General features: G+C 40.2%; 2 protein-coding genes across 2 annotated transcripts in view; both read right to left on the reverse strand.

The window, feature by feature from the left end:
- Positions 1 to 692: 692 nt before the first annotated feature.
- LOC145467346 (kelch-like protein 11) overlaps positions 693 to 13,411 on the reverse strand; it is an 89,636-nt gene continuing 76,917 nt past the window's right edge. The window contains exon 2 of the mRNA XM_081450897.1: positions 693 to 6,878. Coding sequence (XP_081307023.1) covers positions 2,423 to 4,117 — 1,695 coding nt within the window. The 5' untranslated portion in view covers positions 4,118 to 6,878 and the 3' untranslated portion in view covers positions 693 to 2,422. The remainder of the gene's footprint in view (positions 6,879 to 13,411) is intronic.
- Positions 6,871 to 12,389, reverse strand: LOC145467341 (kelch-like protein 11). Its single transcript, XM_081450889.1, has 2 exons — positions 8,385 to 12,389; positions 6,871 to 7,752 (listed from the first exon to the last, which is right to left on the reverse strand). The coding sequence occupies exon 1, from the start codon at positions 10,237 to 10,239 to the stop codon at positions 8,518 to 8,520; it is 1,722 nt and encodes a 573-aa protein (XP_081307015.1). The 5' UTR covers positions 10,240 to 12,389; the 3' UTR covers positions 6,871 to 7,752; positions 8,385 to 8,517.

Below are 13,411 nucleotides of genomic sequence, written 5' to 3' on the forward strand. Positions count from 1 at the left end.
GCCGCAGTGTTGATCTCTCCCGGGAAGAGTGAACAAAAAGTAAAAGCTAACGGTTGCATAAGAGGCAAGTGCCCCATCAGGCCGGAGCTTATCCTGGTTTCTGTAGCATGAAGCGACTAGGAGTATTTCTATCCCCCTTGTATGAGATTCTAGTCCATCGCAGTGTTACCTCCAGCATTAAATTCTCCAGGACCCATTTATACACCTGGGTGGAGAGAGGCACTCTGTGAGTAGAGTCTTGCACTCCCTCCCCATACGCGAAGGGCGGGGGGGGGGGGGGTCGCATCCTAAAAGACAGCCAGACGGGAGTAATCTTCATATCTTTTCGGGATTCAAATTCCTCTCTTAGGTCCGCTAGGTGTGTTTAAATCTAAAGCAATCACTTTTACATGTAAAATTATTCCAATGCCTCCCAGAGAATTTAGCTGAAATAAATAAGACAAGGGCGACTTGTTACAAAGAATTGGTAACACTCAATGATTAAAATGAATTCATACGGTGCCCACAAAACGCGATTCTTTCAGCTTTTTTAGGTCCCCTTCATCATTTTTGACGATTAGGACCGTCAATTTTATATGGGAGTATTTTAATATGTTTTCATGGTTATTTACATTTTCATTGTAATTTTTGTGGAGACATGTTATTAGACAGAAGTAAACCTTAATAAGTTCTTATATTCATTTTATGTGCGCAAACACTTGATTAAAGTTACTGTTCCATGGCGGAATCTCCCTACAGACAGGAAAATTTAGATATTCCGCACCTAATTACTATACAAGAAAAGAGACCAATCAGATAATCGCACTGAAACTACCATTCCATGCGCGCTCACAACTTCAAAAAAATTCAAACATTACTTGTGATGAAAATTTTATCGCGTTTCGTTCTTCGTTCAGACGGTTTTCAGCCACGTTTCAAACATTTTACCCACAAATGCATCTTCTTTGCCACCCCATCAGCTTGAGAAACACTTGAGCTCTGGACGTGACAAGTGACAATTTAACTCCTGCACCATATTAATTTCTCTTGTGAATTTCAATAAACTTGATATATTAAAATTCAACCAAAAACAATAGACCTCACTACGAGGCTCCGGGGAATAGCTACAGAGTTTACGGGGATTGTTCATCGGAGCCTCATGCTGAGGTCTGTTGTGTTAAGCTGAATTTTAATACAGTCAACTCCCTATATCTCGAACCCTCGCTTTAACTTGAACCAAAATCGATTTCCCCTGGATTTCCGTCATACATCTACTATAATTTTACCCTCGGTAATTCGAACTTCCCGCTAACTCGAAGTAGTTTTCATTCCCCCTCAGGACCATTTTCAAAATAATTTTGCCCTCAATAACACGAAACATGTCTGTCAATACATGACAAGTCAAAAAGGCAAACAGTGTACTGTAGTCCAAAACATTAAATTTATTTTGAAGCAGCCTTGTGAACTTTCTCCTCTCTTTTACATTACACAAAACGTGTCAGTTCAGAGTATACGAAGTTAAGAAATGTATTGTTCCATTTTCCCTCGGCTTCCCTATACTGTATAATTGAATTTGATTACAATGTACATTACATGAATAGAAAAAGGAAATCGCATGAACTTAGAAAATGTAAATCGTATGAGCTTAGTACTAGTAGCTTCGCATTGTCCTCTTTAAAAAAACCAGTACAGTTCACAGTTCCTGGACTTCTCCCCAGCCTGCTGCCATCCTTTGTTATATTTTTCACATTACATTACTTTTCGATTTGTACACTAATTTAGAGATTTATTGTTTTATTTTCACTTGACTTCTCTATTCTAAAATTAAATTTGATTAAAATTACTGCATGAATAGAAAAACGTTAAACAACGTTTTTTCCTTATTTGCGGTCATTTGATCTCAACTCCCGATAACTCGAACCTTTTTCAATTTCCCTTGAAGGTTCGAGTTAATAGAAGTCGACTGTATATCAAAATTGGGCTATTAAAGCCAATCTCGGTTCCAGAGCCCTCGTTCGTCCCGTGACATTGACCGTAAAAGCGAAGGCTCAGCTGACCATGACAAGTGATCTTTTGAGCGAGAACTCTTGCTTTGAAAATAGTTTGCACTTCCCTTCTTATTTTGAGCTGACGGACACTAAATATCACTGATATCTCGGTAAGTAAACACCAAACAATTTCAGTTTTCGTTTTGTTTTATCCCAGCTTGATATATAGTTACCGAAAGATTTTTGTGAGATTTAGGTGAGTTTTAACTACATCTAAAACATAGTTGATATTAAGTAAATATATTCATCAATTCTACTGAACGTTAGTCGCGAGAAATGGAAGAATTAAAATGAAACTTTCAAGTGAAATGTAAAAATAAAATGATCAATCGTCAATCATAACATCTGCAGAACTATGATCCTACCGATAATCCTTACTGTTCTTCTTACTATTCCTAAATAACATCAAGTTTGTCAAGTACTCCTTTGGAGAGTTTCAGTACACAGCCGGTGAATGTATCTTTATTGTCTTCGACGATCATTTTCACTGGTATGGTTGTCTTCACGATCCACTTGTCCTCTGTAGGGTCATAGCATTCAACATTCAAGTTATTTCGCCCATGGACAGATACGCCAGCCAGCACATAGAGTATGCCCTTCAGACACATCATACTGCCATCGGCACGAGCAACATTCAAACTTCCGATAAACTGCCATACGTTAGTAGAAATATTGTACATTTCGCATGTCGTCGACCACGATTTCCCCAGCATACCTCCCGCTAAGAAAATCTTATCTTCAGTTGCCACACCAAAAGCATCCTCTCTCTTTTCTTGTAAGTTTGCAATTTCCTCCCATTTGTTTTCTACAGTGTCGAATCTCTCAGCCTTCGAAAAGGACTCCCCTGCCAGGAACCCACCACAAACATACAGATGATTGCCAACCGCAACAACACAAGAATAGTCCCTGCAACCCTCATGAGATGACAAAACCGTCTGCCATGAACACCGCTCAACCTGGTATCTTTTGATTGTGGATTTTTTAGTTGATGTGTTGACTTCTATGGCATAGACTTCGCCTCTAACGACAGCCACCTTAGTAGAACTTGTGGTGGACAAGTCCAAAGTACACCAACCATTAACAACGGGATCATACCTGTCTCCCTTACCATCATATGGAAAGGCGTACAACTGATCACGGTAGTTTATCATCTTAGTTACATATGTTCTCTCTAACAACCCGTCTGCTAAACGCACCCACCCATCTTTCTCTGGGAGATAACAGAAAGTGTATTTCCCTCCACAAGTAACAATGGCGCGGGTATCAAGCCCTTTTCTCGGCAACTGCGAAAGATTTCCTTCCACTGGAAAAGCCATCAGCCTTATAGCATCTAAGACCAGCCATAAACAACTAGAGTTTTCTTGGACGAGTTCATTTGTCACGACATCGATTAAAAAGTCACGCGATAGGGAAGCCAGTCGCATGTGACGAAACAATTGTTCAAACATTCTTTTTCGCTCGCTTTTGTTTTGTTCGATCCACTTTAATACGATTTTTAACAGATCTTCTTCAACTGCGATAGAAATTTTGTCACTTGAAATCCAACTCTCGACTTCCTTAAGTTCCAAGTTCAAGAATTCATCCATTTCTGCTACAGAAGCAAAATTTGCGTGGACGAAGTTCCTGCTCTTACTTATGAGTTCGTCACACTGGTATTTCTCAGCGAAATAAAATGTTGAAATGCAGTTTGATTCAGACATTTGTCGTTCCAGAAATCGTCCGGAGACTGTTTTCAAGCCCGGAATTAGAAGATAGTTCGCTGCAGCGATAAGATCCTTAGAATTCTCTTGAGTTACCTCGACAGTTCCTGTGTAGATGAACTCCAAAACATCTTCCATTACAACACCCGAGATCTCTTCAAACCGAACAATCCCTTCTCGATTCTCTTTCATGTCGCTCTGAAGAAGCTTGGAGAAGAACGGGCTTGCTGCGGAAAGCACATTTCTATGAGCTTTGAATTCTTTGCCATCTTTCGTCACCAAAGTTACGTCGCATAAATGATCTTGTCTTCGAAACATGTTAAGCCGCTTCGCCAATTCTACGCAGAAAGCAGCTTGCTCCGTATCAGAGATTGGCTGTAGATCCTCCATATTCCACACAATAAACTTATTTCTGTAAATTACAAATTCCTTTAGCCTCAAATAGCTCTACGAAATCAGTCGCGACCGAATCTACTACAATCGACAACGAAACTGTTTGGAAGAGGACACTGGAAGCGAGATGACGTCATCGTGCGAGCAAAATTTGATAGACTGGACTGGACTGGACTTGTCAAACGTGGACTTGCAAAACACAGACTAATAGAGCGCAGCCTACAAAAACACAGACTAGTCAAACGCAGAAAAATATTTTTCTTTATTGAACGATCATTTCTCATCCAAACAATCAAATGTATTTAATGTAATTCCTTAACAGAAAAAGAAACAGAAATTTATACTTCATCAACAAGTAACATTAGATCTGTTCATGTCATCTCGTCTTTTTTTATCCATAATGTTGCTGCCTGTACAGTGCTCGCCGGGTCAACCAAAGTGCCTTGTTAGTAAAGTATTCACCATTCCGTATCTTCCGTAAGCTCAGTCCAAATGATTCACTTCCAGCTGCGTTGCACTTAGTTTCCAGACTCCTGGTTGAGAGAAATATCACGGTTTACCGAGAACGTGTTCCATCTATAGAGAGAACCCTTTTATCACACTTGGTAATTTAGTATTGTTTCTGTTTTTAAATTATTGCCAGGCCTCTTCATTTTGGTCAACACAAGGTCGATCGGCGAATATACCTCATAACACGTACCGGATTACTCGTAATTGGTTTGTCGCTCTTGGTTTTCCTTAGTCGCAATCCTATATCGTGAAGTAATTCGTCAAACAGTTTACATTACAAACACTTACCGTTTCCTGTTTCCTATGGATAACTTGATAAAACAATAATTAACAGTGCAATTTGCCTACATTTTTGACGGAGGGCAACAGGAAACTTGGTGATGAAGTCACGAGGACAGCTTACACTCAGGAGAAGACGTTCTGTTGAACAGGTATAGTTTTAGGGTGTTTCAACTAGGATAGGGTATATAGTTTAAGTATTTAGTTTCTGAACATGGTATCTGTTTGTTTTTGGCCTGTGTACTGTACAGCCACTCACTCTCGTCAGAGTGAGCAGATGTACACAGTCAAGACAGGATAAAGGGAAGTTAAAGGGACACTGTCATGATATATTTGCTTAAAACTGTTATAACTTCACGAAATGTTCCCTAAATTTTTTTAATAAGAACTTAATTGACTCTAGCTAAATGATTAAAAGCAATTTCTTGAAGAAAGTGCACACTGCAGCTACGATTTTCCAAAAAGTCAACGATTTTCGAGCCAAACTTGAACCTTTGAAACCCCGACATCGTGACGCTTTTTTAAAAATCCATAACACAATCCGTTTCCATGCTCGCCATCGTTAGCCATCCTCACTTCCTAATAGATTCTAAACATTTGTCGAGTACTGCTCTACAAAATAAAACCATTATTGTTCAGCTTCCAATGATCGATATATGTTTTTGAGATTCCAAAAATCATGCTAAAAATAGTGACACTGTCCCTTAAATTCCGCCGACCATAGAGGCCTTATTTCTAAGGTAATCTCTCGTAAATTATTTTTAGATCAGTCACGACAAATCCCAGGAGAGTCTGAAAGGAGCCAATAGGGTCAGGCGATATATTGTTCACGTGGCAGCCCAAGCGGCTTTACACTCGTTTTCATCCTCCACGCAACGCGCGTGGTAACATTGTCCCCGGAAATGTCTAAAAATAAATTGGAGGGATGGGCCCGAGAAAACGTATTGCGAAGCTTCCTGTTTATCAATACTTGCGGGCTCAGGCAATGCTGGCTGCAATGGCGGAGAGGGTAGCGGACAGTATTAAGATATAATAGGGAACGCGAAGATGTCGCTCGGTTGATTTATTCATTCTTGGTCAAGCATGGCTTTTTTTCGGAATTTTGCTTTTAAGAAAACAAGGCTACCCCTGCCTGCTACCAGGCTCTCTTGCTTATTGCTTGCAATCGGGATATCTTTTAGATGTTCTAATTCATAGTTTATCTTTTCTTTGTCACATTATCTGCCTACCACATATACTTTTTAACGTGACTACCCAGTGGCTTTTCTTCCTTCTGTGATTTGTTCAATTTTTACCCGAAATAAAGGGGGGAGGCGCCTACATCCGTCACTGCTACCTTTGGTGGAGAATTGTCATAGTTTTCTTTATATTCGCTCGCTTATTGATGAAATCAATAAAAATATATATAAAAATTCCTAAATCCTGAATTATTCGTCTAACTTTCTATTCAACGAGTTTGCAGACAGAATATCTAAAATCTCCCGCGCCTAAATACAATATTTAGAAAAGAGACAATTCAAATAATCGCACTGAGACAACTATTCTGTGCGCGCTTGCAAGTTTGAAAATTTAATAAAATTTGTCAATATTACTTGCGATGAAAATTTTGTCGCGTTCAGTTCTTCTTGTGGTCGGTTTTCATCTACGTTTCAAACATTTCACACACAATTACTTAACAAATCGAATGTGGTTTAGCATTGTCTGTACTCGACAACCATATGCGTCATCAGTGGACCGGGCAACGGGCACTGACAACGTTTCGGCTTCTAAGCGATCTTGTTATGACCAGTGATAATTTAACTCCTGTACCATATTAACTTCTCTTGTGAAATTTTATAAACTCGATTACAGTCAATCTCGTTTCCTGAGCCCTCGCTCGTCCCTTGACGCTGACCGTAAAAGCGAATGCTCTGGGCATGACAAATGATAATTTTGAGCAGGTACTCTTGCTTTGAAAATAGAGTTGTAGCTGTCTTCTAAGGTTCAGTTCATACGTCGCATTTCTGCCGCGTCGAATTCAATTTAATTAAGTGCGGCAGAAATGCAACTGTGGATTCATACGTCGAACTTGTGTCGCACTTAATTCAGAATTTATACTGTCGGGTATGTCGGCCAGCGGAAAATATTTTAAATGTAGAGTATTCAATATGGCGGACGAAAATACTGAGCGACGAAGGACTTTAATTTTGCGAAAAATTCTCCGCCAATGGAACAAGAAGGAGAAGGCTGACAACGGAGCAGTATGTGTTGCAATATGTTCAGGTTGCACTGGGTCGAGAATGGCCAAGTTTCTCCCCTTTCTTTGGCGGGAGAACATTTACGCATGCTCAAACATTAACATAATGTATGCATTAGATTCGACACGGCAGAAATTCGACGTCTGAATCGGTGTCGCATTTCTGTCGGATAATGCGACAAGACCAGTCGAACGTGCGGCAGAAATGCGGTAGCCGATTCAGACGTCGAATTTCTGTCGAATTTAATTCGTTGAATTGAATTCGACACGGCAGAAATGCGACGTATGAACCGGGCCCAACTTTGAGCTGAACGACACTGAATATCATCGATCTCTCGGTAAGTAAACACCAAACAATTCTAGTTTTCGATTTGTTAATCACAACTAGCGATATAGCTAGTTATCTGGAAAGATTCTTGTTAAGTGAGTTACAATTAATCTGAAACATACTAAAACGAAAAACTATGTAAATATATTTATAAATTCTACTGTACAATGGTCGCAGGAAATGGAAGACTTGAAATGAAACTTTCCAGTAAAATGTTGAAAATATTTAGCTGGAGACACAACTGATCTGGTACCCAGACTTCACTCTGCCTCAGTCTCCCTTAAGGTGGCTCCCTATAGTTTTACGACCGCACGCGCGCTCAGGACGAAAGCTCAAGTAATCTGTGCGCGCTCGAAGGAAAACGTCAGTGTTTTTCGATATTTGATTACGTCAATATGAGCACAACAAGCAAAACTGACAGTGAATTTTCTCGCGTTCCTTCGGTGAAAGTTCGTAAAACTTGGCAGATTGGTAGCAAATATTTTACTTTAGTCGGAGCTCGTTTTTCAGGGAAATCTATAAGACCAGTTTTGTCGCAGCGGTAAAAGACATAAATTTGCAAAAATAGAAAAACCTGCCTTTACAAACCCTACTTTTTTCGTGTTTAAAATTCGTGTCCCGCAAGAAGCGATATGCTATGAAACTTTTGGAAGATTTCACCGAAGGAAATTCAAGAAAATCGCAAGTAAAGCCATAAAAAAGTAAAAAAACATATTTGTTCGGGCATTTCTAATTCAAGACTAAAACCAATAATTTTAACAGAGATGATAGTAAAACACTATTTAATCATTGCTTATTACATGTAATTAGTTTGAGAGGACTGGGTGTAAACTGAATACGAATGCAAAAACGGGATTCAAAACATAACACTTGCGCGCGCAACGCCATAAATGATTACCCTATGGAGCCACCTTAAGCCTGCCCGTAGGAGATCTGGGTTCATTATTACAACTGATTTTTATTGTTCAAGTACTGATGAAAGCTAACCGAGAAAACGCGTAGGCCGGTAGAGTCGACCACCCGATCTCGTTATATCCTGCTTGACTATTCCTTAATAACATCAAGTTTGTCTAGTACTCCTCTGGAGAGTTTCAGTACACAGCCGGTGAATATCTCATATATAGTTTCATCGTCTTCGGAGATCAGATTCACTGGTATGGCTGTCTTCTCAATCCACTTGTCCTCTGTAGGGTCATAGCATTCAACACTCAACTCACTTTCCTCGTAGACATTTGTGCCACTCAGTACATAGAGTGTTCCCTTCAGACAAACCATACTGCCATTTGCGCGAGGAACTTTCAAGCTTCCAATTAACTGCCATTCGTTTGTCGAAATGTTAAACATCTCACATGTTTCCAAACACAAATCCCAATTCTCCAACCCTCCGGCTACAAAAATCTTCCCTTCAGTTGCCACACCAAAAGAGTACGCTCTCGCTTGTTGCATGCTTGCAATTTCCTCCCATTTCTTTTCCACAGTGTCAAATCTCTCAGCTTTCGAAACGAAGTCATCCTCTACCCTTCCGCCACAAACATACAAATGATTGCCAGCCGCAACAACACAAGAGTGTTCCCTGCAGCCCTCATGAGATGACAAAACCGTCTGCCATGAAGACCGCTCAGCACTGAATCTTTTGATGGTGGATTTTCTGGATGATCTATTGATCTCTATAGAATAGAATTCGCCTCTAACAAGAGTCACCTCACAACAAGTTGTGGTGGGACAGTTCAAATGATCCACAGTAGACCAACAATCAAGAACAGGATCATACCTCTCTGCCTCACCGTCAAATGGAAAGGCGTACAACTGATCACGGTGGTTTATCATTTGAGTGTACTCGTTTCTCTCTGACAACCCGTCTGCTAATCGCTTCCACTCGTCTTTCTCTGGGAGATAACACAAAGTGTACTGCCCTCCACAAGCAACAATGACGCGGGTTTCAAGCCCTTTTCTCGGCGACTGCGGAAAATTTTCTTCACTTAAACAGCCAGGCTGCTTTATAGCTTTGGAGATCAGCTTGAAACAATCAGAATTCTCTTGCACGAGCTTGTTTGTCACGACATCCCATAAAAAGTCACGCGATAGGAAAGCCAGTCGCAAGTGACGAAACAATTGTTCAAACCATGCTTTTCGCTCGCTTTTGCTTCGTTCGATCCACTTTAATATGATCTTAAACACATCTGCTTCAACAGCAACTGAAATTTCGTCGCTTGAAATCCACCTCTCGACTTCTTTAACTTCCAAGCTTAAGAATTCCTCCATTTCTGCAACAGATGCAAAGTTCTCGTGGATGAACTTTCTGGTGTTGGTGATCAGTTCGTCGCACTGGTACATCTCAGCAAAATAAAATGTTGAAATGCAGTTTGATTTGGATATCTGTCGTTCTAGAAATTGCCCGGAAAGTTTTTTCAAGATCGGAATGACAAGAAAGTTCGCTGCAGCGATAAGATCCTTAGAATTCTCTTGAGTTATCTCCACACTTCCTGTGTAGATGAACTCCAAAACATCTTCCATTACAGCACCCGAGATCTCCTCAAACCGAACAATCCCTTCTCGGTTTTCTTTCATGTTGCTCTGAAGAAGCTTGGAGAAGAACAGGCTTGCTACGGAAAGCACATTTCTATGAGCTTTGAATTGTTTGCCATCTTTCGTCACCAAAGTTATGTCGCATAAATGATCTTGTCTTCGCAGCATGTTAAGCCGCTTCACTAATTCCACACAGAAAGCAGCTTGTTCCGCATCAGAGATTGGCTGTAGATCTTCCATATTCCAGAAAATAAACTTACAGATTCCACTGGAACCGTTTAGACGTCCTCAAATAGCTCTAAGAAATCACGACCGGGTACAGATCGCTAAGCGAGATCGAAATCGAAACTCTTCTTTCACGGAAGAACAAAAGTAGACTTTGAGCGGGATGACGTCATCGTATGATGACTGGAAAGATTGGATTGGACTGGACTAAAAGGATGGACAGGACTAGTAAAACATGGACCTGTAAAACGTGGGCTATTGAAAATCGCGAACTTGTAAAACGACCACTTGTAAAAACAATACTTGTAAAACGCGGAGAAGTAAAATTGGAGAATTGTAAAACGTGGACAGGTTAAAATTGCGATCCTTTTAAAACTAAGACTTGAAAAACATGGACTCATGATTAAGACGAAACTAGTAAAGTGGCATGAGATCCGTTGATGTCATCTCGTCTTGTTTAGTTTATGATGTATAAACTCGCATATGCCTCCTTTGGGCTTGTTAAGTCAACAAGGAATCAAGAAATCAATAAGAAATCCTTTTCCTTAACAGAACAATGCAGACCCTGTACCTCAACAGAAAATATTCAGTGAACTGTAAACATATCTTGCAACAGAAATAAACCAAAACAAACCTTCCTAGCATAAAGCAAATGGCTTTTTTATTTAGAGCACGGTGTCAGACACTCCGGAACTCTACTTGGAAAAATTCAGATAGGAAATCAAAAGTGTCTATGATCTCTATAGTCGAAAGTCTTTCGTCAATTACTGATGTCTCCATTCCTTCCATACACTTTCCCTAGCTCTTGTAAGTGCAAAGCAGACAAAGCATTTTCCTACAGTTAATACGTGTCGATATACAAAAGACTCAGTGAATTTCGGCCGAGTTCAATTAGCGACACACACTGGCCACAAGCAGTGGCATTTAAAAAACTAGCAAAAAAACATGGCTCACATCCTCTTGTGGCATTACACGTCTAGCGAATAATCTGCAGTGATTTTCGGTACATTTCTGATATCCCTTGATGTCGATTATCCACCAAGTTACCGACTGAAGCGAAGTAAAAGACGCCCAAACAAAAAGAACCTGCGAGCAGGCCAAAACAGGTCAGTTTCAAGCATTTCTCATTTTGCAAAATCGCCTCACTTCCACCCAAATTGCGGCCCATCGCTCAGATTTCGCTCAAAGCATCTAGAATAACTGTTGAATTCTCTGAATTTTTTCCAAGCCCGTAATACAAAGTCTTTTAATTTTGCCATGTTTGCTATTACCCAAGATGATCTCTAGCCAACATGATCATCGCTCACAGCCTTTGCCAGGCATTTCAAAAAATAAAGTAATGTAACGTGATGTCATGTCATGTCATGTCATGTCATGTAGCCTGAGCTTGGTCCACCGCTTGTGTCTACAGTCGTTTCATTTGTAAACTTTTTCAGGAAATGCCTGGCAAAGCGATCGACTCTTTGCGTTTGGACTCAAACAAGTGCTCCCAAATTAAAGACTATTTGGTATACAACAAAGGATGGGTGTATAATTAGATCAATCGGTAGTTGACAGAAGCGCTGCCTACAATTACCCAAGGACATTGAGTTGACTCGCCGAATCCGTGGAGATTGAGCATATAGTGGATAACACTTTCACGAAACAAACGGCCCCTTTAGGAGCCACCACATGAATAAAAGCAATGATCAATTGATCCTTTAGGGAATAACCTCAAATAATAGACCCAACAAATTTGTGTGATACGATTCAGCAATGACTTTGCGACCCAAGTTTTTGGCAACATATTTATTATTTAGGAAAAACAACCCCCGCGAGGTGTTGAAAACGTGAATAGAAGTCAAGTTGGTTGGAAAAGTTTTGTTGTAGCAATTAACGTTTCCTTAGTTGTTTCGGGAATATATGACGCGGGACCCACCGAACAGGTAACCATGCATCCCGTTCCTCGATTGTCTATAAAACTACAGCCCTTCACTCTTTCCTGTTTTTAAAAAAAACATTTTAGGACCAAGGCATTTAGAACTGAGATATGATTCCTCGTATTTCAGTGACAGAAAAATCCGATAGCAGTTTTCACCATGGTTGGCTTGGCGCGCGTTTTCAAGTGAAAACTGCGCTTCCGGTGTCGCCGCTTCAACCTGAACGAGATTTCCGGCCATTTGTTGATCCGCTCACGAACATGAATCTAGTTGCTAGAACTTCAGACAACGCATAACAAAAATATATATATATAAATTACGAGGCAGAATTGGAGTTTTGTACTCCTACATCGAACAGTAATCAATCGATAACTCATCCTAAATTTCTTGAACGCGAACTCAAGTGAGCTCTGTTTACGTTCGATCGAAGAGGGAACATGAGATTCGTCTAAAGCTTGTTGCAGAAACTCTTCATAGGCTCAGTTCTCAGTGCTCAACACTCTAGCCACAGAAGGGTTTTTCTTCTCACCAACAAGGTTTTTAGAAAACATTTCAGTTATTTTATTACATTTTTAGTCTGGAAATTGGGTTGTAGTTTCGAGTAATTTGGCGCGTTACTTTGGCGCGTGGCCGTGTACATAACGAAAGTGCTGTTTAATGAACGGCTCGTGGTCCAATATTTACGTATTACGGTATATTGTTATTTTTTTATCATGATTTCGTCTAGAATCGGAGCATGCATCTGTTTGATGGCAATGTTAGGTGTAAATGTTGACCGTGTTTAGCTCCGTCTATGCTCAGATTGTTGTTTACTAATCAAGAATGGTACACATTCGATCATTTTTAGCTCATTAATGACGCGCATGCGCCATGAATGAGTTATTGTAATGGTGCAGATGTGGACGAAAGTTATACGTAAACGGAAGTTATGCGTGGACGGAAGTTGACCCTAACCGGAAGTTCCCGCTTAGTAAATGTTAGAATTTATAACGCGATGAAGTTAAGATACACATGTAAAGAAAAGCAATGCTTGTATAGTCCAAAAAAAAATAATAATAACAGCAAATCACATCTCCTATAATTTGTAACGTTTACAAAGAAACCGAAATGTTCATACCTAAAGCGGCGTCATTTGAAGACATGCTTCCGGTTCAGTTTCTCATATCATTAGAGAGCTTAAGCACAGACGTTTTTGAGCCACGGACGTCAACCGGAAGTCGAACCTTCTCCTCCTCGACGCGTATTACTCGCTTTTCGTTGAAAATGTC

The sequence above is a fragment of the Orbicella franksi genome, chromosome 14 (assembly GCF_964199315.1).
Source record: "Orbicella franksi chromosome 14, jaOrbFran1.1, whole genome shotgun sequence".
Taxonomy (NCBI): domain Eukaryota; kingdom Metazoa; phylum Cnidaria; class Anthozoa; order Scleractinia; family Merulinidae; genus Orbicella; species Orbicella franksi.

Excerpts from the sequence above, each read along its gene's own strand:
- LOC145467341 (XM_081450889.1), bottom strand. The coding sequence starts at position 10,239 with ATGGAAGATCTACAGCCAATCTCTGATGCGGAACAAGCTGCTTTCTGT.